Here is a 24,009-nt window from a genome sequence, read left to right as displayed (position 1 = left end):
AATATTTCACCTATAAATTAAAAAATATTTAATAAAAAAATCAAATGTCCTTAATTATATGGAGATCAGGTACTCATTCACTATTGAGGAGAAACTTTAAACAGCTAACAGCCATTTTGGAAGCCAAATGAAGTATCTCTTTAAATCTGCCTAACTCTGGCTCAGCAAGTCAAAGCTTAAGCATACAATAGAGAAACCCTTACATGCCCATACAGTCATACAGGATGATACTCTTTTAGCATTGTTTGAAAATAGAAAAAAAAAGCAGTAAACTACCCTAGTGTCCATTATAGGCTAAGTAGGTTGTGGAACACTATACAAAAATCAACAGGTAAGATTAGGTGTGATTATACTCAGAGACCACATAGAAAAGTTGCAGAATGATATACATATATCTATGTAAAAACTGAAGCTATACATTTCTTGTAGCAATTACATATATATACATTCACAGAAAACATGGAAGTGACTAAATGGAAAGTTAACAATTGTTACTTCTAGGGAAGGTATTGGGATTGAATGTTAATCAAAAATAGATTGATGTTATTACAAGTAAAATGCAGTCATACACTACATTTGCAATTTAAACGGTAAAGAAAAAACAGCATGCACAAACTGATACATTTTAAGAAAAAATATACACAAAAAATTTTCCTTTGATGGCAAACATACAGGAAAAATTCTGGAAGATTACCTACCAAAATGATGCTTTAATATTATCTAAAGCTATCTCCAATAAAAACAATATACTGAACTCCTGTATTTTCATTTGAAAAAGAAAGTTCAAGATTTGTCATAGTAATACAATTTCAGTTTAGAACTCTTATTATTGTTTAAGATATTTACAATCTTCACATTGTACATAGCTGTATACTGAAATTTTTTCATATCTTTAGAATATAGTATTTGGGGCAAGGGGAAACAGTTTTTAAAGTTAGAACTTAAGTGATAATTAGGGCTTCCCTGGTAGCTCAGCTGGTAATGAATCTGCCTGCAATGCAGGAGACCCCAGTTCAATCCTTGGATCAGGAAGATTCCCTGGAGAAGGGATAGGCTATCCATTCCAGTATTCTTGGGCTTCCCTAGTAGCTCAGACAATAAAGAATCCACCTGCAATGCAGGAGACCTGTACAATCTTCACATTGTACATAACTGTACACTGAAATTTTGCCATATCTTTAGAATATAGTTTTTGGGGCAAGGGGAAATAGAGTTTTTAAAGTTAGAACTTAAGTCATTATTAACATTTAAGTCAATTGCTTTATTAAGTTTATATACATTTCTAAAAGAACAAAGTACAAAACAATACTGGCTTATTTCTTTAGCAGTTTACTATTAATAATTCTACCTTTAAAACACTTCACCATTAAACAAAAAAACTTTGATAATTAAAGTTATCATTGATCAGCTTGTTGTGAGGACTATTCCTTCAGAGATTATTCTGTGAATGGTACTGGCATTCAGATACAACCAGCTGAATTTTATGAATGACACTACTTTTGACTATAAAAAGTTTGAACTTTTTATATTCTTATTTTATTCTTTTTTTTAAAAATTTTTTATAAACAGGGCCTCTGACCCTTTCATTTTATTAAAATGGCACGTAAATATTAGAACAGCATACTGATCCCTTCCTACATCCCTGCGCCCCCGGCGTGTTGATCTGGAGCCCCTCGTGGGCCCCCTCCCAGACGGCGGCAGCAGACTCATGCACTGAGCGATTCATGTTCTTTATCGGTTTTCCCAGTAGCATCGGGATTTGATAATGGGTCGAGATCAGCAAAAAGGCTGAACCAGGCAGTCAGGTCGGAGGCCTTGGCAGGCTCTTCCAGCGAGGCCTGTAAGTCTTTTATGTTTTGGTCTAGAAGCTGTGAAGGAAGGAATCCTGAGCCTGCCTGGGGCCTGGGGTCCGGCTCTCCTGGGGCCACAGTGGGCGCTGGCTCCTTCAGCCGACCGTCTCCAAACACAGCGGCCCACTCTTTGCTGAACTCGCTCTCCTCCAGGGAGAAAGCGTTGAAGATTTCACTCAACAGCAGCAGGTTGTCTTTGTCAGCACCTTTAGGTTCTGGGGTCCCTGCCACTGGGCCCAGACAAGCACCTTCCTCGGGTTTCATGTCTAAAAGTTCATCTGAGCATGCATTATGTGTAGAGCTTTTGTCTAACGCAGATAAAACACTTTTTCTATCTTCGGTTTTAAAATAGAGGATTCCTTGTGCTGGTTTTCATCCTCTAGTGAAATTAACTGACTTGGCCGCCACGGCCTCTGCACTTTCCTGCTGGGCGATCCTCTTCTTTTCTTCTTTCTCCACCAGTTTTCTCATAGGGTCTTGTAAGCTCTTTAATGTGGTAAATTCATATGGCTGATAACCCCTGAAGCTCTCATGGATGGCTGCCATAGTGTGAGAAGTTTCCTCCGAAAAATGAAGCAGAGTGGTCTGGTATGTTGCTAGCATATGAGACAAAAGATTGCATCTGCTCGCTCCAAGAAAATCCACTTTTTGACACACATTCATCTTCAATTTGTCAAAGCTTTTTTTGGCAAGGCGAACTTGTGTTTGCACCTTCCTGAACTTCTCCATTTGCTTGATGAGGTCTGGATCAACGCCTGGGACACATCCTTCATCCACAGTAACGCCCCTCGGTATTCAGTCCGGCACTGCTCCATGCGGTTCACCGTCAGCCAAGTGTCGGAGATGGCCCTATGCCGGAAAGTCTCCACTTCTTGGTGAAAGCGGAACAGAGGGTTTCTCAGAGCCAACCTTTGCTGGGAAGAAAAGCAGAGGGCCTTTCCTGTCGCTTGCATCATTTTTCCTGCTCTGGTTTTATCTTGGAAGCCTTGGGACCGGAGAAATTTTCCCAGTTCGTTTTCTTCTTGAAACAAGAAACATATTTTCTTTTGATAGAGTACAATTGCTTTAGAAAAGTCCAGACAGGTTCTCTGAATTGAGTGAAACAGCTCTAGCTGGGCATCCACGTCTGCATCCGAGGCAACGACGTGCTCTTCTTTCTTCCCCGTGGCTTTAATAAAGGCCTGCTTCGTTTCCCAATACTTCTGCTGCATCTTATTTACAACTTACTTGTCTTGGGGATATCGACTGTGTAAGTCCCAGGGATAACTGCATTTTGTGTCCTGACATGGTTCCTTCTTCTTTTTTCTACTCGGAGCCCCGGCCCCCGGGAGCCTCCCGGCCGCGTCCGCTCCCTCATCCGAGCTCAGCGTCAGCAGAAGGTGAGGGAAGGGGGCTGAGGGAGCACAGAAACCGCTCCTTCCCGCCACGGTCGCCGCTGGAAGAGCAGCCGGCGGAGCCGGAGCCGTGCGCCCGCATCGCAGTGCAGCGGTGGGGGGAGCGGGCGCCCTCGCCTCCCTGCGAGCTCCTGGGCTGCGACCCCGCCGTCGCCTCCCCTCTGTTTCTCCTCCTCCGAGGACGCCCAGCGGGCGACCCCTCTCAGCAGGACCCCGGGACCCAGAGGAGGGCAGGCCGATGGCCTCACCTCATTTGGGGCGGGCCCGGGATGGGGGGAGTGAGTCTCCTTCTCTCTACTCCCTCGGGTCCTTCCTCGACCCCCATCTCCTGGGGTGCCCCCCGCTCGGATCTACAGCCCCTTATTTTATTCTTAAAATAAGCTTTTAAGAATTGCTTATTATTAATTGACATACTGCTGAAGCCTTGAACCACAGAAACAACAATGATGGGAAAAGGGAAACGTGCCAGAACTGTCTGGTTTCACAATGGTTATGACAGAAAAATGTAGTCAGCATTCTTTCCAAATAAAAAGGTCATCAGTGGGGAAGAGAGACCTTTCAAGGCTATCTTCAATGGAATTTGGAATTTCCCTCACACATTCCAGGTATCTATTCAACTGCCTCCTACAGCAAGCTTGTGAAAGCACCTCTCATAGTAAAAAAAAAAAAAAAAAAAAATAAGTTCCTGTAGAAAGGGTACAATGGAGAGAGGACTAGGCCAGTGCTAGAAAAATCCGGATCTGTCACTGAGATCCTGGGTGGAACTCAGCAGTTTCCTCTTCTGCAATGCAAGAGGGTGGCACTGACACGCCTTCCAGCTCTAACTGTGTTTTCATCCAAGGCCACCAAGGAAAGACACATGCCTTTTTACCTCATAACATGAAGGTATTTTAAACTATGTATCACTTTTAACTTCAGTTTAACTTGGCAATACTTTATATGAGAGACCCAGCATACCTCAGCATGTTACAAACATTCAAAAAACACAAGCTTGGTGACGACAATTCAAAAGAAGTCATATCCAAGTAGCTGATGAAGAAACTAAAAAAATGTATCATTTGAGAAGACGCTTTACATCTTTAAAACAAAAGATAGGTATAATTTTATTTCAAGAAAATATTCAGCATTTAAAGTGGAGTCACAGTGACTGACTAGCCAGTAGTGCTGGCATTTATCTTCCTTTCACATTGAAACTTGGAAAACAAGGGTATGAGTTAAATTGAACCTCTTTAATATAAAAGTCTTTGATTTAGTTACATAACTATTTTTACAACAAAGCACTTTTAATATAATTTAAAACACACATGCTTTGATTAAAGAGTGACTGTAAATGGATCCAGCTTTCTTCCAACTGTGATGACAACTTTGTCATTTCTTCCAGAAGTACTGGCTCTGAAGGAAGCATTTTCAGGTGCAACTGAAAAGAAAAATGATAGCTGAACCTTTAAGAAATCTAAAATTTTGTTTATTCTGGATTTAACTGTTTTACAAGGAACCTCAGACGACACTATTCTTGATTTTTTTCCTTAAAGGCTGCTTTATTACAATCTCACATCTCCCTCTCCTCTATTATAAGTCTTCATGGTTCTGTCACTCTCTCAGTAAAATTGAAGTAATGACTCTCCTCTATGTGAGGAGAGTCCTGATACACATCAAGAAGCAAGGCCCTAGTTCTAAATTTACAACTGTGGTAAATTTGGGAAAAAATACAGGAACAATTTGCAGCATTTCTAATTTTTTATCCTACATACTACCATCTGTAAATCTACTTTTTAAGTCAAGTGAAAACTTTTTTAGATATTTATGAGATAAATAATCCATCTGCTATTACTGAAAATCTACCACCTTCAATATGTCAGAGCAGTGAGATAACATGAGTTCTCCATTATATTTGTCATAAAAGCAACTCTGTTATTATCAAATCGTTTGAAACTCCTTCAACCAGGACAGAAGTAAACCTTAATTTTTTCATGACCATTAAAAAAAACCCCTGCCAAAATGTAACTAAATACAAATGTTAATAGGTTAATATACTGATCAAATGGATGACACAGAAGTCAGGAGGTTGAGTCAAAATTGTGCTGAGCTAAAAAACAGGAGTCAACAAAGAACATTTACAAGCTGCTGCCCCATCCAGCTATCCAGTAGGGTAGTCACTAGGCACAGAAAGCTGTTGAAATTAATTAATTTCTATAAAATGAAAAACTCAGGTTCTCAGTCACATCAGCCACGATTCAAGTGTTCAGCAGCCACACGCAGTGAAGTGTGGATTAGAATCTTTGCATCTCTGCAGACACTTCCATCAGACAACACTACTCTGGAGGAGGGCAAGCTGTGAAGTGCTATCTCACATCTTAGACTTACCTTCAGAAACAGGGCGAGGTATGCCTGGGCCAACTCAAAATCACGTTTTCTGTCCAACATCATCCCAATCATCTTCAAGAAGCTTTTCATAATGTCTATTGAACCACCACAATCAGGAGACAAACTTCGAAGCTCTGTTTCAATTCCTGACGGGCCTAATTCTTTCAGAAGGTTAACAGCAGCTTCATCTACATTGTTTTAATAAGAATCTAGTTATTACCGACAATCATTTCATTTAAGAAACTAGTTTTCATTTCAAACCCAACATATATTTAAATTTGCATTTTTAGCAATTTCTTTCTATTAAGGCTGTTAAAATCTAATTAACACTTAGCACCAGACATTTTAACATGCTTATAAATCAGTCAGAACAAATCCAATATAAGAAGGCTACTAAGTTATTAATATACACTGTTATTAATAGTATTTGCTAGTGAGAATAAGATGAGGTGAGGGAATTTATTTTTGTATTGTTTATAAAAATTATAAAAGTATCACTTGTTAATTAACAAACATTAATACTACAGAAATATACGTGGGGAAAGACTCTACCTTATTCACCACAAATCTACTTTTCCCTAGAAGTAAGCACTCTTGTTTCATATACATTCCATGAAAACATATTCTATACTTATATAAGGCATTTGATATTACAATGGCAATGCCTATGCTTTTAGCTTTTTGCAAAAGAACAATACCATTGACAAGAGCCTAATACATTTTATTTTGTTTTTCAGTGGATATTAAATAATAGTGCCTCTCTTCTTTGTTCCCTCATAAATATAACAAGTTACTCCTTTTATAATCCTGCTACTCTTTAGCTATCAGTACAAGTACCACTCTTTGACTTTTGCCAATGTGCACTCGAGTGATACTGGCATGAAAACACAAAGCAACTGGGTCAGAAGACAAGAGGGTAAGTCAAACAGGAGAATGACTGTAATTCTGTTAATTGCTTATAGTTCTCATTATCATTATTAGCTACAGATTCTAGCTTTCAAATTTAAAACACTCAATTTTTTAAAAAAGCCTTTTTGTGTGATAATTTGGTAATATCTGAAATTACCGAAAACAAAAGTCTATTGCAAAGTACACTGCAAATTGCACTTGTAAATAAAAAGAAGAGCAAAAAAGAAAAAAATTCCAATTTTCCATACAGAAAGAGAGGTTCTCAAAAGATTATTATAATCTTAACATCTGAGTGTAGTGTCACTCATCTACTGTAAACAAAGCAAAAATTACTTCAGATTAAAACCAAGATTTCAATCCTTTTGGCTTTTACTTTCAACTACTGAGAAATCTGCTAATATTTCACTCAATTCTCTTCATAAAAAGTAACATAATAAGCTGAAATACTTGGTAAAATATTTTATAATTTAACTTACATTTATTATTTACCAGTCCTTCCTCAAGCTTCAAGCAGAAATCCGATTTTTGAGCCAAAATCCCAAGATTTACCACTTTAGACTTAAACAAAAACATATACACATTATTCAAAAACCACAAATATAACAAAAAAATGTAAAGTTTATAATTAAACACTAGCATTAATTTACTCTGTATCTGTAAAGCTGGGTCTTGGTTAAAACTACAAACACACAACATACAACACACGCCCCGTGTCCCTAGAATGCCCCCTCTAGCCTGGCTCTCACCTGCTGAGGGTCACTGTTCTGCTCAGGAGCAGCGTATCTGGGCACAAGGCCAGGAACAGTTGGAATGAAAAATGGTGCTGATCTGGGCACTGTGGGTGGCTCCTTTGGTTTGTTCTTTTTCTAAGAAAAATGAGAAAAGCAAAAAAAGACTAGTAATTATCTTGCCAACAGTTTCTAACATTTAATTCCCACTTAATTTTTAAAAAGCCCCAAAGGTAAAAAAATAAAAAGAATGAAATTTAGATTAGGATACTGAAATGAAATCCCAAACAACCAATATACCACAGATATCCTTAAACTGGGCTTCCCAATGCAAACCTCTAGTACTCTTGCTGATAAGGCAAAAGGAAAATGACAGGGTTCAGAAGAAGCTCTGAGGCAAAAACAGCTCATTTTCTTGAAACATCAATATTTAGGTGAAGAAGTACAAGCAATTTTGAACTTCTTTTATACTGAAATACAAGATGGGCTAGAAAGCAAAATTTACATAAATGGTCAACAGTTTTTCAAATGTCTCTTCTCCAAAAGAAATCTAGAGCCAGAGGGAGTCTCTGCCATTAAAAGTAATTTAGTAAATTTTGTGTGTAGGTGTGAAGCATGGCCCTAATTCTTCTATTTTATTGGAATTTTTATTTTTCCTTAGTACTCTGTGTTTTTAAAAAGCAAGAGAATACTATCGCTCCTTCATAAACTATTTCAAGTGTCAGCAAAATTCTATCACAAAAATTCCATTGGAATTCCCACTGACAGAATTCAGTTTTGGTGACTACATTGTTACGTTATCACTATCTCAAGAGAATTTGATGGACTCTTAAGAAGTCTCACAATTTTACCTTATACCACTAGTCTTCCATTCTTTAGGAACCGTGGGGAGATTTGCTTTTTGAAAGAAAGTCAGGGATATCTGTGGCCTCTTGGAGCCACAGCATAAAACAAAGTCGAACAAAGTACAGCCCATAGCAATGTAAGCACAACCTTCTCTGTGACGGGGAAACTGCAGTTAGAGTCAGTTACCCTTCCTAACTCACTGTTCTTGAATTAGAAGGCAATCATTGAGTTGTAAATAAAAACAAAAGGCTTTGGAGAAGTTCCACAGGGCTCTGGAAATTACCTAATTTCATAAAGGAAACCATAAATATAAAAATTAACCACAGGACAAAAATAAAAATTCTAATTTCTTTCATTCAGAAGGAAATTAAAATATTGGAGGTGTTATAAAGAGCATTCATTCACATTTTTCTATATTTTTATGCAGAACAAACTGTATCTTGGCAAGAAGAGTGCCCACCAAATTTAGCTCAATTAATTGGGCATTATTCTAATTGCTCCCCTCACACTCATCTACTTGTACTTTTTAAAGTCATTCCATAAACTACTTCCTTTACAGTTGACAGACTAGACAATATAACTATGTACCTAAACAACATACCTTTATGCTGAAGCCCAATCTTTCAAAAGGTGAGCAACTAAAAAAGAGCACTTTTTTTTTTTTTTAAAGGAGCACTTTCAAATTTTGAGTCAAATGAACATGTGAAAACTTCTCTTTTCTTACCCAAGACATGTATGTCTTTTCTGGTGCTAATTTACTAGCTACAAAAAAAGTTAGGACAGCGTGTCATAGTTATCTATGTCAGCGTTCCTTACACGTTTTTTATGCCAGCCCATAATGTGCCTTAGTCCACACACAACCTCTAGTGACTGTATGTATGCTCAGTGCTGTGCTAAGTCACTCAGTGGTGTCCAACTCTGCAACCCTATGGACTGCAGCCCGCCAGGCTCCTCTGTCCATGAGATTCCCCAGGAAAGAATACTCAAGTGGGTTGCCATGCCCTCCCCCAGGGGATCTTCCCAGCCCAGTGATTGAACCCAGGTCTCCGGCACTGCAGGCAGATTCTTTACCATCTGAACCAGCAGAGAAGACCATGATTACCCAAGTGGGTAGCCTATCTCTCATCCAGGGGATCTTCCCAAGCCAAGAGTTGAACCAGACTGCAGGGAGCTTCTTTACCAGCTGAGCTACCAGGAAAGCCTGACTGTATGTATACATCTAACCAAGTTGAGTTGCATAAAACAAAACTCACCCTAATTCTCAGAAGATAATCTCTGAAATTTTCTAGTCTGTACCTTTCAGTTGCTTTTGATACTCACAAATAGGGGTCATGAAACATGCTTTGAAACACATTAATTCATACCATAACTGTCCATTTCTCATGTAAAACTATAAACTCCTCAAGGACAAAGGGCTAAGTTATTTTCCACTGCTATTATCTCAGGACGCTATATACTACCTAGTTCATATTAATTTATGTGCCTGAACCCAAAAGCAAACCTTCCTGTAGCAGACAGAGCAGGGTGTGGTATGATAAAGTGTGACTGAAGTTTAATTTTAAAAAGACCAGTGAAAATATTCTAGTCGAATGTCTAGAAACAGAAACATCACACATTATGACAACTTTTTTCCCACCTCATTTCAGAAATTAAGTGAGATTAGGCTAGGCTTAAAACACCCAATTTCCAATAGCTCAGTAGTTGCAGTCTATACTATTGCTATATTTGAAGGTCCCTGAGTGCTCTCAAAATAGATATATATACATGGAAAAGGTCTTGTAATAATACTAGACTAAACAGTATTCAGCTAAATGGTATTTGCTTTGCTATCTTAGGCATTAACTACTCCACCTAAAGACCTCCAAGAAAGGGAAGCTATCTTTATTAAAGAAAATACTTTTGGAATATGTCTTCAGGGGCCAATATTAAGTGTACTATAGTATTACCTTAATAACATCAAGATTAAGAAGGTTTTTCCACCGGGATTCAGGAAGGAGTGACAGAGTTACCAACTGCTCATTCAGCTGTTCTGGGGAGTCATACTCTATCATTTCATCACTCGGTTCCACGGTTTCTTCTGATAATTCTACATCTTAAAACAAAAAATTTTCAGGTAAGACAAATTAATGCTGAATGAAATTTTTATCATATAAAAGTAACTTAATTAACTTCAAGTCCATTAGTATTTCATAACATGTTCACTCAATATAACCTTGTAAACTCTTTTTCTCATATAAAGTACAATTTCCATCGCCAGACTCAAAACATTTCTCTACTGTTTCAAATGAATACTCCATCAATTATGTCTTTGTTTATACAAAGATTCATGAAGTCATTCAAAATACTTCATTAAGATAAAAAAATATTGTGACTGAATGCATTAAACTTTGCCTTCAGTGGCAATATCCTGCAGGTTAGGTTTATTATATTACGCTTCAAAAATTACTTTACTAGTTTTTGATTACCTTGGGTTTGACAAGTACCAGGAAGCATCACTACCGAAGGAACATAATCTGTGGGAAGTGGCCGTAATGAAACAACTGAATACAGGGAAATATTGGACCTGAGACATAAAAAACATAAGCAATATTGTAAAATTTATAAAAAATATTTTCAGAGAAGCTTCGATTACTGGTAACAATCTCCATGATCTTGAATTTGGCTACAAATTCCAATCACCTGTTAAAAAAAAACAAACTCAAAAATAGATAGTATTAATTTCAAAATGCTTTGACTCATGTCACAGATGTCATCACAAGAAAGTTGTCCATAATTATTATGAACAGAGACTTTATTTTTAATGTAGCACAAAAAAGTACTTGAGAGATCAGTAGTGCATGCTATTTTTATAAGATAACATAACATCCATTTATTTATACTGCTTTGACAAATGGCAACCTTCATCTAAGGAAACTACAATTGAAGGAAAGACGGACTCAGAGCATTAAGTCAGACGGTGATTACGTGGATCGGATCTTTGAGGGTGCTGAACAGTCATGGGTTCCCCTGTCTCTAGAAAGGTCCTTTAAGTGCTACTTGACCCTGCGTCATGATTTTGGATCTGACTGACTAATCTGATCCACATCTGACTAATCAAGATGTGGATATCTGTCCCGAAGTGGGCTAATCATATTATTTCCTGTACATAATGAATTGGAATGGAAAATAAAAACTGGAAATACCAGGTTCTGAGTTATATTAACAGCTGCACTATATACTCTGTTGCTGAGGTACCACATCACTGTTCTTCTCTTATCCTGATTGTTCAAGACTCAAAGATTCCAGGAGATACTCCATTCTGCTTATTAAGGTGACCAGAGTCTATTTCTACTATATATTAAATTTATTTTCACATCCTAAAAAACTCAATTAGAAAATCTTATAAGTAGAAAAGGAATTCATTTTTTTCTCTTCCTCAATAATAAGAGTTAAATTTTAAACTCACTTATCCTTTCTGCGAATAGAAGTCAAGTAGGGTAACAAATAAAAATCAGACATGGCCAACTCTTTGCAACCCCATGAACTATACACATACAGTCCATGGAATTCTCCAGGCCAGAATACTGGAGTGGGTAGCCTTTCCCTTCTCCAAGCGATCTTCCCAACACAGGGATCAAACCCAGGTCTCCCGCACTGCAGGAAGATTCTTTATCAGCTCAGCCAGCAGGGAAGCCCAAGAATACTGGAGTGGGTCAGTTCAGTTCAGTCGCTCAGTCGTGTCCAATTCTTTGTGACCCCATGAACAGCAGCACGCCAGGCCTCCCTGTCCATCACAAACTCCCGGAATTTACTCAAACTCATGCCCATCGAGTCGGTGATGGGCATCCATCATCATCATCCAGCCATCTCATCCTCTGTCGCCCCCTTCTCTTCCTGTATCAGGGTCTTTTCCAATGAGTCAACTCTTCACATGAGGTGGCCAAAGTATTGGAGTTTCAGCTTCAGCATCAGTCCTTCCAATGAACACCCAGGACTGATCTCCTTCAGGATGGACTGGTTGGATCTCCTCGCAGTCTAAGGGACTCTCAAGAGTCTTCTCCAACACCACAGTTCAAAAGCATCAATTTTTCAGCGCTCAGCTTTCTTCACAGTCCAACTCTCATCCACACATGACCACTGGAAAAACCATAGCCTTGACCAGACGGACCTTTGTTGGCAAAGTAATGTCTCTGCTTTTCAATATGCTGTCTAGGTTGGTCATAACTTTCCTTCCAAGGAGTAAGCGTCTTTTACTTTCATGGCTGCAATCACCATCTGCAGTGATTTTGGAGTCCAGAAAAATAAAGTCAGCCACTGTTTCCACTGTTTCCCCATCTATTTCCCATGAGGTGATGGGACCAGATGCCATGATCTTAGTTTTCTGAATGTTAAGCTTTAAGCCAACTTTTTCAAACTCTCCTCTTTCACTTTCATCAAGAGGCTCTTTAGTTCCTCTTCACTTTCTGCCATACGGGTCATGTCATCTGCATATCTGAGGTTATTGATATTTCTCCTGGCAATCTTAATTCCAGCTTGTGCTTCTTCCAGCCTAGCGTTTCTCATGATGTACTCTGCATATAAGTTAGAATAAGCAGAATGACAATATATAGCCTTGATGTATTCCTTTTCCTATTTGGAACCAGTCTGTTGTTCCATGTCCAGTTCTAATTGTTGCTTCCTGACCTGCATACAGGTTTCTCAAGAGGCAGGTTAGGTGGTCTGGTATTCCCATCTCCTTCAGAATTTTCCACAGTTTATTGTGATCCACACAGTCGAAGGCTTTGGCGTAGTCAATAAAGCAGAAATTGACATTTTTCTGGAACTCTCTTGCTTTTTCTATGATCTATTGGATGTTGGCAATTTGATCTCTGGTTCCTCTGCCTTTTCTAAAACCAGCTTGAACATCTGGACGTTGTCAGTTCACGTATTGCTGAAGCCTGGCTTGGAGAATTTTGAGCATTATGTTACTAGCGTGTGAGATAAGTGCAGTTGTGCGGTAGTTTGAGCATTCTTTGGCATTGCCTTTCTTATGGATTGGAATGAAAACTGACCTTTTCCAGTCCTGTGGCCACTGCTGAGTTTTCCAAATTTGCTGGCATATTGTGTGCAGCACTTTCACAGCATCATCTTTCAGGATTTGAAGTGGCTCAACTGGAATTCCATCACATCCACTAGCTTTGTTCATAGTGATGCTTTCTAAGGCCCACTTGACTTCACATTCCAGGATGTCTGGCTCTAGGTGAATGATCACACCATTGTGATTATCTGGGTCATGAAGATCTTTTTTGTACAGTTCTTCTGTGTATTCTTGCCACCTCTTCTTAATATCTTCTGCTTCTGTTAGGTTCATACCATTTCTGTCCTTTATTGAGCCCATTTTTGCATGAAATGTTTCCTTGGTATCTCTAATTTTCTTGAAGAGATCTCTAGTCTTTCCCATTCTGTTGTTTTCCTCTATTTCTTTGCATTGATTACTGAGGAAGGCTTTCTTATCTCTCCTGGCTATTCTTTGGAACTCTGCATTCAAATGGGAATATCTTTCCTTTTCTCCTTTGCTTTTCGCTTCTCTTCTTTTCACAGCTATTTGTAAGGCCTCCTCAGACAAACATTTTGCCTTTTTGAATTTCTTTTCCATGGGGATGGTCTTGATCCCTTCTCCTGTACAATGTCACGAACCTCCATCCATAGTTTATCAGGCACTCTGTCTATCAGATCTAGTCCCTTAAATCTATTTCTCACTTCCCCTGTATAGTCATAAGGGATTTGATTTAGGTCATACCTGAATGGTCTAGTGGTTTTCCCTACTCTCTTCAGTTTAAGTCTGAATTTGGCAATAAGGAGTTCATGATCTGAGCCACAGTCAGCTCCTGGTCTTGTTTTTGCTGACTGTATAGAGCTTCTCCATCTTTGGCTGCAAAGAATATAATCAATCTGATTTCAGTGTTGGCCATCTGGTGATGTCCATGTGTTGAGTCTTCTCTTGTGTTGTTGGAACAGAGTGTTTGCTATGACCAGTGCGTTCTCCTGGCAAAACTCTATTAGCCTTTGCCCTGCTTCATTCCGTACTCCAAGGCCAAATCTGCCTGTTACTTCAGGTGTTTCTTGACTTCCTACTTTTGCATTCCAGTCCCCTATAATGAAAAAGACATCTTTTTTGGGTGTTAGTTCTAAAAGGTCTTGTAGGTCTTCATAGAACCGTTCAACTTCGGCTTCTTCAGCGTTACTGGTTGGGGCATAGGCTTGGATTACCGTGATATGAATGGTTTGCCTTGGAAACGAACAGAGATCATTCTGTCATTTTTGAGATTGCATCCAAGTACTGCATTTCAGACTCTTTTGTTGACTATGATGGCTACTCCATTTCTTCTTAGGGATTCCTGCCCACAGTAGTAGATATAATGGTCAGCCTATCCCTTCTCCAGGGGATCTTCCCAACCCAGGAATCACACCAGGGTCTCCTGCACTGCAGGCAGATTCTTTACCGACTGAGCTACAGGAAAGCCCTACTGCTATCCTTTCTGCAAATAAAAGTCAGATAAAAATCAAACATGTAGCTTAGAACATACACTTGAGCAAAGCTACCTAAATTATCAAGCAGAAGTTGACTCAACTGTAGACTTAACGTGAACGATGTGACACTTCCATTTTTTGTTAAAAAATCCCCAAAACCTGATGGGCAATCTTAGCAACTATGATTGTCTGACAATATCATCTTCCTTTTTCTTCTTACCCCAGAAAGAACTGTATGAGAGAACTTACCACAGATAAATTCCAAGGTGGTCGACATGGGAAGTGGCCAGAAAGTCTCCAGTCGGGGACATAGTAACATTAAGAGGAGCCGAGTCCAACAAAAAGCTGTCTATAAGACTATAAACAGAATCAAGATGTTAAAGTACTTCAACTCTATTAAAAAGGACATAATTCACAAAATATCATTTTGCTAAAAGAACAAAGGGTAAGAGATGCAGAAAATTTTTGCTTTTCACTTTTAAATCACCAACACCAAAAAGTCATCACTAACAAAGAGCACTGTCAACTAAGTTACGATGGGAAAATAATCTCCTCAATGAGAAAGACCCAGAACACTAAAGAGATCAATTAATTGGAGAGAGAGTTTCAATAACAGGGAGAATACAGGAGACAATGCTGTTTTTCTGGAATGCCATTTTGGTAGGTTTGGAAACAATTCTAAAGATGTCACACATTTAAAATAAATTATCAGCACTCTCCTGTATTTGTTATGCCAGTGAAAATAACAAAAGGGGTAGGCAACAGAAGAAAGTAATAAAATGGCCATGGGAGAATTGGTAGTGGCGAAAAAAAGTTTGAGCAATTCTGTTTTTCCAATAGGTAACTGTATGCTATACAGCAAACAGGAACTTCAGTCTATACAGCATCACCATAAAGCACTAGTCCACATGGATCCTTCAGAAAGCTGGGAGCAGGGGCTGTGAAAAGTTGGGGAGGAAAAGGGAGCGATGGCACCCCAGAAGAAGACACACAGCAGGCTCCTCAGAGAGCAGTGTGTGCGATGAACATGAACCTTATAGATGGGCAGGAATTCAACGACGCTGATGGCCAAGGAAGCACCTCTGGGAGAAGGGCTGCGGAAGGCAAGGCAGGGGGAACTGTGTCCAGTGAGGAATGCAGTTTGGTCGTGAACACCAAACATCTGAGTGTGTTTTACCTTTTAACCAATGGAAAGCCACTACGGGCTTTTGAGCAGATGGCAGTATAATCTCTACTTTGATAAGAAAATCTGCCAGCAGAATGTAGAATATATTTGAACAGGAAGAACAGTCATCTAACAAGCAGGGAAGATCTGAACTAGGATGGTGCAGCAGGAATCGAAATGAGGCGAATTGAAGGAGTGAACAGAAAGGCCTAACACGCAGGCACGTTGGAGACGAGGCTTCCTAGGCTGGCTGAGAGTGCGAGCACTCTGTGCACTGAAGAGGAGCATGCTGGTTTTAGTAAGAGCTGCTTTAAAAACTGCTTTGTTCACTGACGCCATTACGTTATCCATGGGAAGGCATGGCAAAATGACTGAGGTTCAGAATCTTCAGTAATTACATTATTTCAGTAAAGAAAATAACAGGAGTTAACACTTTTTTCAGTGTTCCATGCTAGGACGTATTCCAAGCACTTGTGACTACTAATTAAATCCTCACAACCCCATGAGGCAGATCCATCCTTACCATACCCATTAGAAAAAATGAGGCCCAGTCATACTTGCTCAAGGTAGAAAGTAACAGAGACATACCTGTCACCAAGCAGTCTGCACACTTAATCACCAAAAGCTCAGTAACACCACTACTGAAACTCCAGGTGCAGCAGTCTGACAGAGCACACACCCAGAAGATGACTACTGCAGTGACTCAGATGTAACATGGAGGCAGTGACTAAAGGACCTGTCCATAACGAAATCTCTCTCAATTTGTTCACAGAGTGAGTAACAATTATAAACTTTAACTAATGAATACAAAATACTAGGACACGACTAAAATAAGCAGCACTACAAACAAACTAAAGTGGGCTCAGGACAATGACTGATGTTTAAATTCTCACTTATGGGAAAAAAATCTGATTAATAATCTGTCTGATTTCTGTTCAACCATTCCTTGGAAACTCACAAGAATAGCTGCTTGGGGGATCAAACGAATTGGGGAAAAGGACGTTTGCTAAACACTTATTATATACCAGAGACTGTCAAATTATTTAATTCATTTAATGCAAACAACCCAGAGAAGAACCACTATCTCAATGTATACTGATGACTAAGCCTAAACTCAGGAATTTTAGATCTCACCATCTATTCCTTGTCTTAATACTTGCTCACTAAAGGGTGTGTGAGGGATCAAACTCCCTGACACGTTCAGAATCTATCTGTTAAAGAGGAATCTACTGCTTGAGCAAATTTATTTTATTTGATATTATAATTATTTTGGCAAATTCACTGTGCAACGTGGTTTCCACAGCTGTTGTGTGTGGGTAGACTGGCTTTCTATTATGTAAAAGCATCAAATTGAGGAAGTGGTTTCTACATACACAGCATGTTTTACATGGCCACATTAGCTCATAAAGCCTAAGTGTACAGGTTTAATCCCAGACCTAACTACCATACTGTCACCTGCTAATCCTACAAAATGAAAAGTTCCAGGTAAATTATAAGCTTTTTGAGAGAATCTTAAAAAAAATCCTCATTGTAAAGGGTCAGATTTTTAAGCACTGAGTTCTATGCATACAGGTAACATTAACTCACTTCTGATTATATTCTAAACCAATGTAGACAATGTCTAGATGTTCAATCTCCAAAGTGATGGAATCCTCAATGAATAGAACGGATAGTTTTGCCTCAGTAGGAAATGCAAAGCAAAATTCTATTCCAATTATTCTCACGTAATGCCCCTCAGAAAGCAGGGGTTGGGTGGATGAGACAGAACAAAATGCAAAATTCTATTAAAACTATTTAATTTTATATTTTTATCACCCTGAAAAGCATTTAATCTAAACTTTTAGGAGATTAAAAGTAACCATAAATAAAAGGTGGTAGCAGATGACAGATAATTTCAAGGTCAAAAATTTCAACCCTACTTCTGAGAACCCTACAAACAGAAGAAAATTTTCTGCACTTAAAAAAACTACTTTACAGGAAACAGTTCAGTACCTATGCAATTTGTTTTATACAGGCACAATTAATTCCAGATGGCTGCATCTGCATGTTAGCACACCAAAGGTCTACTTATACACGGCTTCACATTTCAGCCTTTGAAATGACTGTATTCATTCTTTACATATTTAACATGTTATGTAAATGATAAAACTGCTTACTGAAGAAAAAACTAGGACTCCCCAAAGCTTGTCATGCTAATTATGTTTAAGAAAAGAAGTGAAATAAAAAAAGCCCATGTTTACCTACAGCTGTATGGTCCTTACTATATCTTCTACATCAAGAAAACCAAATCATCCTTAGAACATACCCAAGCAAGGCCGGCACCACAACTGCTGGGAAATCTTCCTTTCTCTTATGCTCACTACAGCGAAATCTCACTGACAAACTATGCTGCCTTGGGCAAATCACTTAACTTCTGAGCCTCCATTTCCTCATTTGTGAAATGGGACTAAATCCAGTACCTCCCTAACAGAATATGAGACAAGATGAAAACTAAAAGCACTCAGAATGCTCAGAAGTCCACGGAAAAAGTCAACTGCAACTAGGCAGCAGCAGTTGCCTAGAAGGGGGACTTCTCATTTGCTCCACTTCAAATCTTAACCAAAGAGGTAGTTATTTGTGTCTTTATTAAAAACATACTTTAGTCTAATCAGCGTACATATTATTATCTTTTCTATGTGACTCATCTCTTGCTCTTGTGTTCCCCCAGCTTAGTTTCTTTGTATTCACTTAAAACTGCCTGTGTTCACTGAAAAATAAGATACTAGAGGTGAAAGCATGTCAGATTTAAATGTGTTCATCTTTTTACTAAAATAAGAAATTCAGCAAAAAGCCTTATGCTGAGTCAAAGATTGGTGGCTCTGAATGCTACTTTTGGATCCTAATTTTTCCATTCCCCAAAAAACTTGCCACTTTTAAAAAACATTCTGACTATTTAGTACTATTGAACATTAACCTCCCTCTCTCATCTGATGTGAACTAAAACTACTACAAAGGAAAATGAAAAGGGCAAAGTGTCAACTCTATTTCCTACACAACTTTCCTACTACAAAGCAATTCAAATTATAATGTTTACTTTTATAAAACAGAAATCCAAGAAGCAAAAGACTAATCAAAATTTCTAATGATACCTTAAAAAAAAGGTTTTTTTTTTTTTGGTTTTTTTGTTTTGTTTTGTTTTAATTAAGGAAGTACTGACTTGAGTGAACTTTTTGAAGCTGGAGGACAGTCAACTAATTATTTATTTTGCTTGACTTGACTTTAAGTGAAAAAGAGACACACCTGTGGACAAAACTGCCTAGTTATTAGAGATGGACCATCATCTATCTAGTTATTAGAGATGGACCATCATCTATCTAGTTATTAGAGATGGACCATCATCTATCTAGTTATTACAGATGGCACTTCTGCAGTGCATATTCCAAATCCTGTACATAAGCTGTATAGACAGCTGTATCTCATTCCTGAATCAAACTTGAAGGGAAGTAAGGACATAAGGGTTTTTCCTTTCTAAAGGTCAAACTGCTTTCAGGTATGAGCTTATCTAATTCCTGAGAAACAAGAGGAGCAGAACTGGGCAGATCTTAACTTAGCAATATTCCTGAAGACTGAACTACTTTCCCACTCATCTTTCTCACCTCTCTCTTTCCTCATAGGTATGTTCCGTTCCCATCACTCCTTTCACACTCCACGTAAGCAATTCTTTGGTGAGTGATATGACTGCAAATTGTGTCTACTTCTACGTAATTTTTAGTAACAAATTACTCTCTGTAGGTTTCTACTGTTCAAATTATTTAAAAGGATTAATGTTTTCTCTTCAAGTGCTGATTTAGTAGCAAGTTTTAACCTATGACAGGTTTCTTAACACTGTTGGGTTTTATCCAAATCTTAAGACACACATTTCCATTATGTTAAGGTACCTAAATGTCTTCTTTCAAGAATTATGTTAGAGACAGAAAATATATATTATACACAAAGTTAAGGGTTCTGACCTCTTAATTCAGTATCAACAACAACAACAAAATACAAAAAAATGCTCAGAATAAAAGTTTGCAGTTCTAAAGTATGATCTCTACTCTGGAGTATCAAAAAGGCCAAATGAGCTTTCTTAAGTGAGTTTATGCAACTCACTTCTACTTCTCAATTTTGCAGGAATAGCAAACCTAAGAGACTGCAATTTCCTCACTATTATCTCTTTCAGTACTAATCTCTGTTTGAGATCAAACACACTTCAAGGATAAAATGTAAGTCAGGTTAGAAAAATCCCCAAATACAGTCACAGTCAAAAAGTACATCATTTATTAACAACAGGTAAAAGTCACATGTGAAGACAATGACTGAGAAAACTTCTGATAAGGTTAGGGATTTAAAAACTCACCATCCAGATGGAAGGTCCCAAGTTCTAATAGAGCAATCCATTGAAGCAGTTATTAACCAACGACCATCAGGACTGAAAGTCTTTAAATTAAAAGAAAAACATAAATAATACAGGTGTGTATACATGTATGTATGTATGTATGTATATCTGTATCTGTATATTTAACAGTCAAAGAATGTAAGAAATGAAAAGATAATGCACATTTCATTAAAAAATGTTTGATGCATAAAATGTAGACAGCCTCATCTTATATAAAAGAAAATACCATTTCTTATATACCCCTGAGGATACTGCTAAGGATTAGGCTTTTACATGAATTATAAAACTTTTAAAAATGAATAGCAGTACATAATTTTTAATTTTTACTCCATAATCTATTTATAGACAATTAACAAATGTTTGACTACTGTTTTTAACATAAACCTGTGCTGACAACATTCAATTAGAAATATTTTATTAGCCTAATTTCATTTATAAAGTATCTATGAAGCTTTGAACAAAGCTACATTTCCAAGAGTCTATTCCAAAATGATTTTAAAGAATGCAAATTCTCTTAATGTAGGTAAGTTACTGAAAAAGTCCTTCTTACTTGTAGATTCAGTTAAAAATTTTTTCTTCCTTAATGATGTTTTAAATATAATTTAAAACCACAATAATCATATTTTCAAAATAAATTTAAACAGTAAACTACTTGTGTCACTATAAAGAAGTTGTATCTTCTCTATAGATAAAAATGGAAAAGTAACATGAGGTTTAAACCAGGTCAGATGTGAAGGAAGACCTAAAAGGAAAAACTCTGAAGTTCACATTGAAGTAGACTGTTCATCCAAGAGACTAAACACGCACAGGGGTGACGACTGCTGGTTTATAGGTTATTACCACTCATACTAGCAAAGGACAGTCAGAGTAAGTGAACTCTAACCTGGCCATCGGGCTGCCATGACACTATGGAAACTTAAACCTTAAAGTAGAGAGAACTCAATTTGCAGAAGGATAGTGTAGACAATGAGGAACGGGAAACGACTCTGACAGCTAAAGTCATGTTATAAAGGCTCATAGATTTAATTGAACAGGAGTAATTTATTCTTGACTAGGAGAAACTCCACACACAACTCAAAAGGAAACAAATAGGAAGAACAAGTTGGCCCTGACAGATGTTTTCAAAAATGAAACTTCATCAAAATTACTTCATTTCCACCCTCATTGCTATAGATGCTGTCACAACAAATTCTGTTGATGAGTAGTTATGCCAATTTCTTATCTGCAGAACAACATAATCTCCTGGCCATTTCACCCCTATTTTTAAGGAAATGGGTACACATTGCAAATTCAGATTTTTGGTGTGAGAAATGATAAGTAAATGCAGGTTGTGGGGGTGCCACTAAATAGCTAGGAATTTTATTTCTGTTTCAAGTAAATCAAGATATCTGCAACTGATGTAAAGTCTTCAACATACACTGTTTAAACTGAGTACTTCTTACCATATTTCCCACCATAAGAACATAACAGTAAGATAAAATACATATTCACTAATTAAACTCTTTTGAAATTAAGATAAACATTAGAAATAACACTAAACTAGAATAAACCAAGTATCAGATATGCCAGGTCTCCTACTATTAATTCATTATGCATGCAGAAAACAGAATGAGTTCTCTCAGCTTAGTTTAATACTATGTCAAAAATGATTTACTTATGTTTCAATGAATCATTCTGGCCTTGTTTAGAGTTACAGAGAAAAAGATGAACCCTTGGATGAATGCTTTAATCTAATGGCATTATCCTGAGAAATAGTAAAACTTCTTTTCATTCTAAATTTTCCTTAAAAAAACCTGCTTTGAAAATTAGTCTCCAAATTATTTACTTTGAACATCTCATATGATGAGTTTCATGCTATTAAAAGATAGCAGTTTCAATTCTTATGACATTTTTAAGCTAAACAGAAATAGAAATGAATCAAGTTCTATTTAAACATCTAAAGTCTGTTTTACCATGTCATTTATTTGGCCTTGGTGTCCAGAAAACTCTCTGACAATCTTCCTAGTTTCTATGTCCAAAACACTAATGGAGAAGTCGTCCAAGGCAAGTCCCAGAATGCCACTAGCAAGACAAATGCATTAGCTTTAATAAACGAACAAAAACAACCTCTTGAAATTAAAATCTCACAGTTATTTAAGTTTTGTTAATCAAGTATACCTTTGGGGGAAGTTAAGCTAAGTGTTCTTTCACATGAAAAGTTTGGTTTTTGTTAAATTACATGCAGCTGACTGCTTTACAAGAGCGTTTCGGCACTAACCCTCCACAGTCACAAGTCTGCATGTAAGTTTACAGTTGGCCCTCCACCTCCACGTTCTGCATCTGGGACTCAACCAACAGTGGATTATGTAGTGCTATCCTGAAGTATTAAGTGAAAGAAAGTTGTGCCTAGGTGGACCCGCACAGTCCAAACTTGTGACGTTCAAGGGACTACTGTACTTTACTTAAATTAAAAACCTTTTCTAAAAACATCAAGAAGAAAGTCCATCACCATTAAACGAAAAACTTTACCTGTCTCTATGCAGCAGCATCGAATTTGGAGATGAATCGAGGCTCATAGAATGAATTAAAACTTTGTTTTTAAAGTTCCAGAACTTGAGTACTCCTTCACTACCAGCTGTAATTGTCAACTGGTTTAATCCATCCACTGCAACACCTCTAACAGATCCTTTATGGGCTTTAAAGCATATGTTAAAAGAAAAAAGAAATAAGAATTGCAATGGCCTCTCTGAACACTACACAAAGAGTGATTTCTTTATTTAAATATCTAAGTTCCCATTATTCAACTTCCCTAAAATCTTTAACATGGATTTTAGGGAACAGAGGGAAAATTATTCTATTACGTGATTAATAACAAAATCCACCATCAGGCTGATGCCATGGAAGGTTTCAAAAAATAGTTAAGATATTCTGTTTAAAGCAAGGAGAAGGAACCAAAAACTTTAATTTCTATAATATCCACTTTCCCTTAATAAAACTATGACTTTATTCTCTTTGAGTATTTCAATATGGTGTTCTGCCACAAAGGGCTGACAATAACTCATATGCAACTTTAGCAAAATGCCTGGAACTCAAGAATTTAATAAATGCCAGTGACAGTCATTAGCCTTTTATCTATCTATAATACTTTTTTAAAAAAATAAGAAAAAGAAAAAAACGGCCAATACCTTGATCCCTGCCGAAACTTCCTCGGTGTATACCTGACTGCATGTTATACACATCAACAGCTCCCGATGAGAGACCAATTACAGCAAAGTTTCCACAGGAAGTTATATCTACTGCCTTAGGAAAAAAAAATTAACACAGAAGACAAAGAAAGTAACTAATATTTTTATTGTACTTTATGGTTTCCAAAGTATTTATCAATTGTATCACTTTTTAAAAAAGATAATAAATGCATCACTTGATTAATTTTCTTAAACATGATTATTTTGGGGTATATTAAAAATATCTGCTTGATTCTGCCTCCATCCTCTAAGTATGGAGAAATCCATACTTCCAAGATGGCAAAACATAACCAAAATTAACTCGACTGAAATTTATAAAGTCAGAAGAATGGTATATCAACTGGTATTTGATTTTTAATTTACTCACAACAGTGCTAAAGTCAAAGCATTCCACTGCCTAATTTCTTATTACCTTACTTTACTTTTGTAATTGCTTCTACAGCAGATAACAAAATGGAAACCATATTAGCTTCAGTTCAAGGGAAAAGTCCCAAGTATTTTAATTACAACTTTTTTTTAAGGAAGGAAATATACAGTAACTGGAGAAGGAAATGGCAATCTACTCCAGTATTCTTGCCTGGAACATTCCATGGATGGGGAGCCTGGTGGGCTTCAGTCCATGGGGT

The 24,009-nt window shown here is 37.5% G+C and overlaps 1 protein-coding gene and 1 pseudogene across 2 annotated transcripts in view; both read right to left on the bottom strand.

The window, feature by feature from the left end:
- Positions 1-55: 55 nt before the first annotated feature.
- Positions 56-3,092, bottom strand: LOC133062733 (islet cell autoantigen 1-like; annotated as a pseudogene).
- Positions 3,093-4,454: 1,362 nt separating this feature from the next.
- Positions 4,455-24,009, bottom strand: part of WDR36 (WD repeat domain 36) — a 42,237-nt gene continuing 22,682 nt past the window's right edge. For both annotated transcript variants that reach the window (XM_061152132.1, XM_061152133.1), the window contains 11 exons: positions 23,324-23,438; positions 22,668-22,833; positions 22,112-22,220; positions 20,121-20,200; positions 14,830-14,937; positions 10,557-10,654; positions 10,038-10,183; positions 7,264-7,383; positions 6,994-7,075; positions 5,609-5,796; positions 4,455-4,661 (listed from right to left, as the gene is read on the bottom strand). In XM_061152132.1, coding sequence (XP_061008115.1) covers positions 4,512-4,661; positions 5,609-5,796; positions 6,994-7,075; positions 7,264-7,383; positions 10,038-10,183; positions 10,557-10,654; positions 14,830-14,937; positions 20,121-20,200; positions 22,112-22,220; positions 22,668-22,833; positions 23,324-23,438 — 1,362 coding nt within the window. In that variant the 3' untranslated portion in view covers positions 4,455-4,511. The remainder of the gene's footprint in view (positions 4,662-5,608; positions 5,797-6,993; positions 7,076-7,263; positions 7,384-10,037; positions 10,184-10,556; positions 10,655-14,829; positions 14,938-20,120; positions 20,201-22,111; positions 22,221-22,667; positions 22,834-23,323; positions 23,439-24,009) is intronic.

This window comes from Dama dama, chromosome 9 (genome assembly GCF_033118175.1).
Source record: "Dama dama isolate Ldn47 chromosome 9, ASM3311817v1, whole genome shotgun sequence".
NCBI lineage: Eukaryota > Metazoa > Chordata > Mammalia > Artiodactyla > Cervidae > Dama > Dama dama.
Note: the sequence above shows the minus strand (reverse complement) of the source record. Positions and strands in the feature narration are given on the sequence as shown.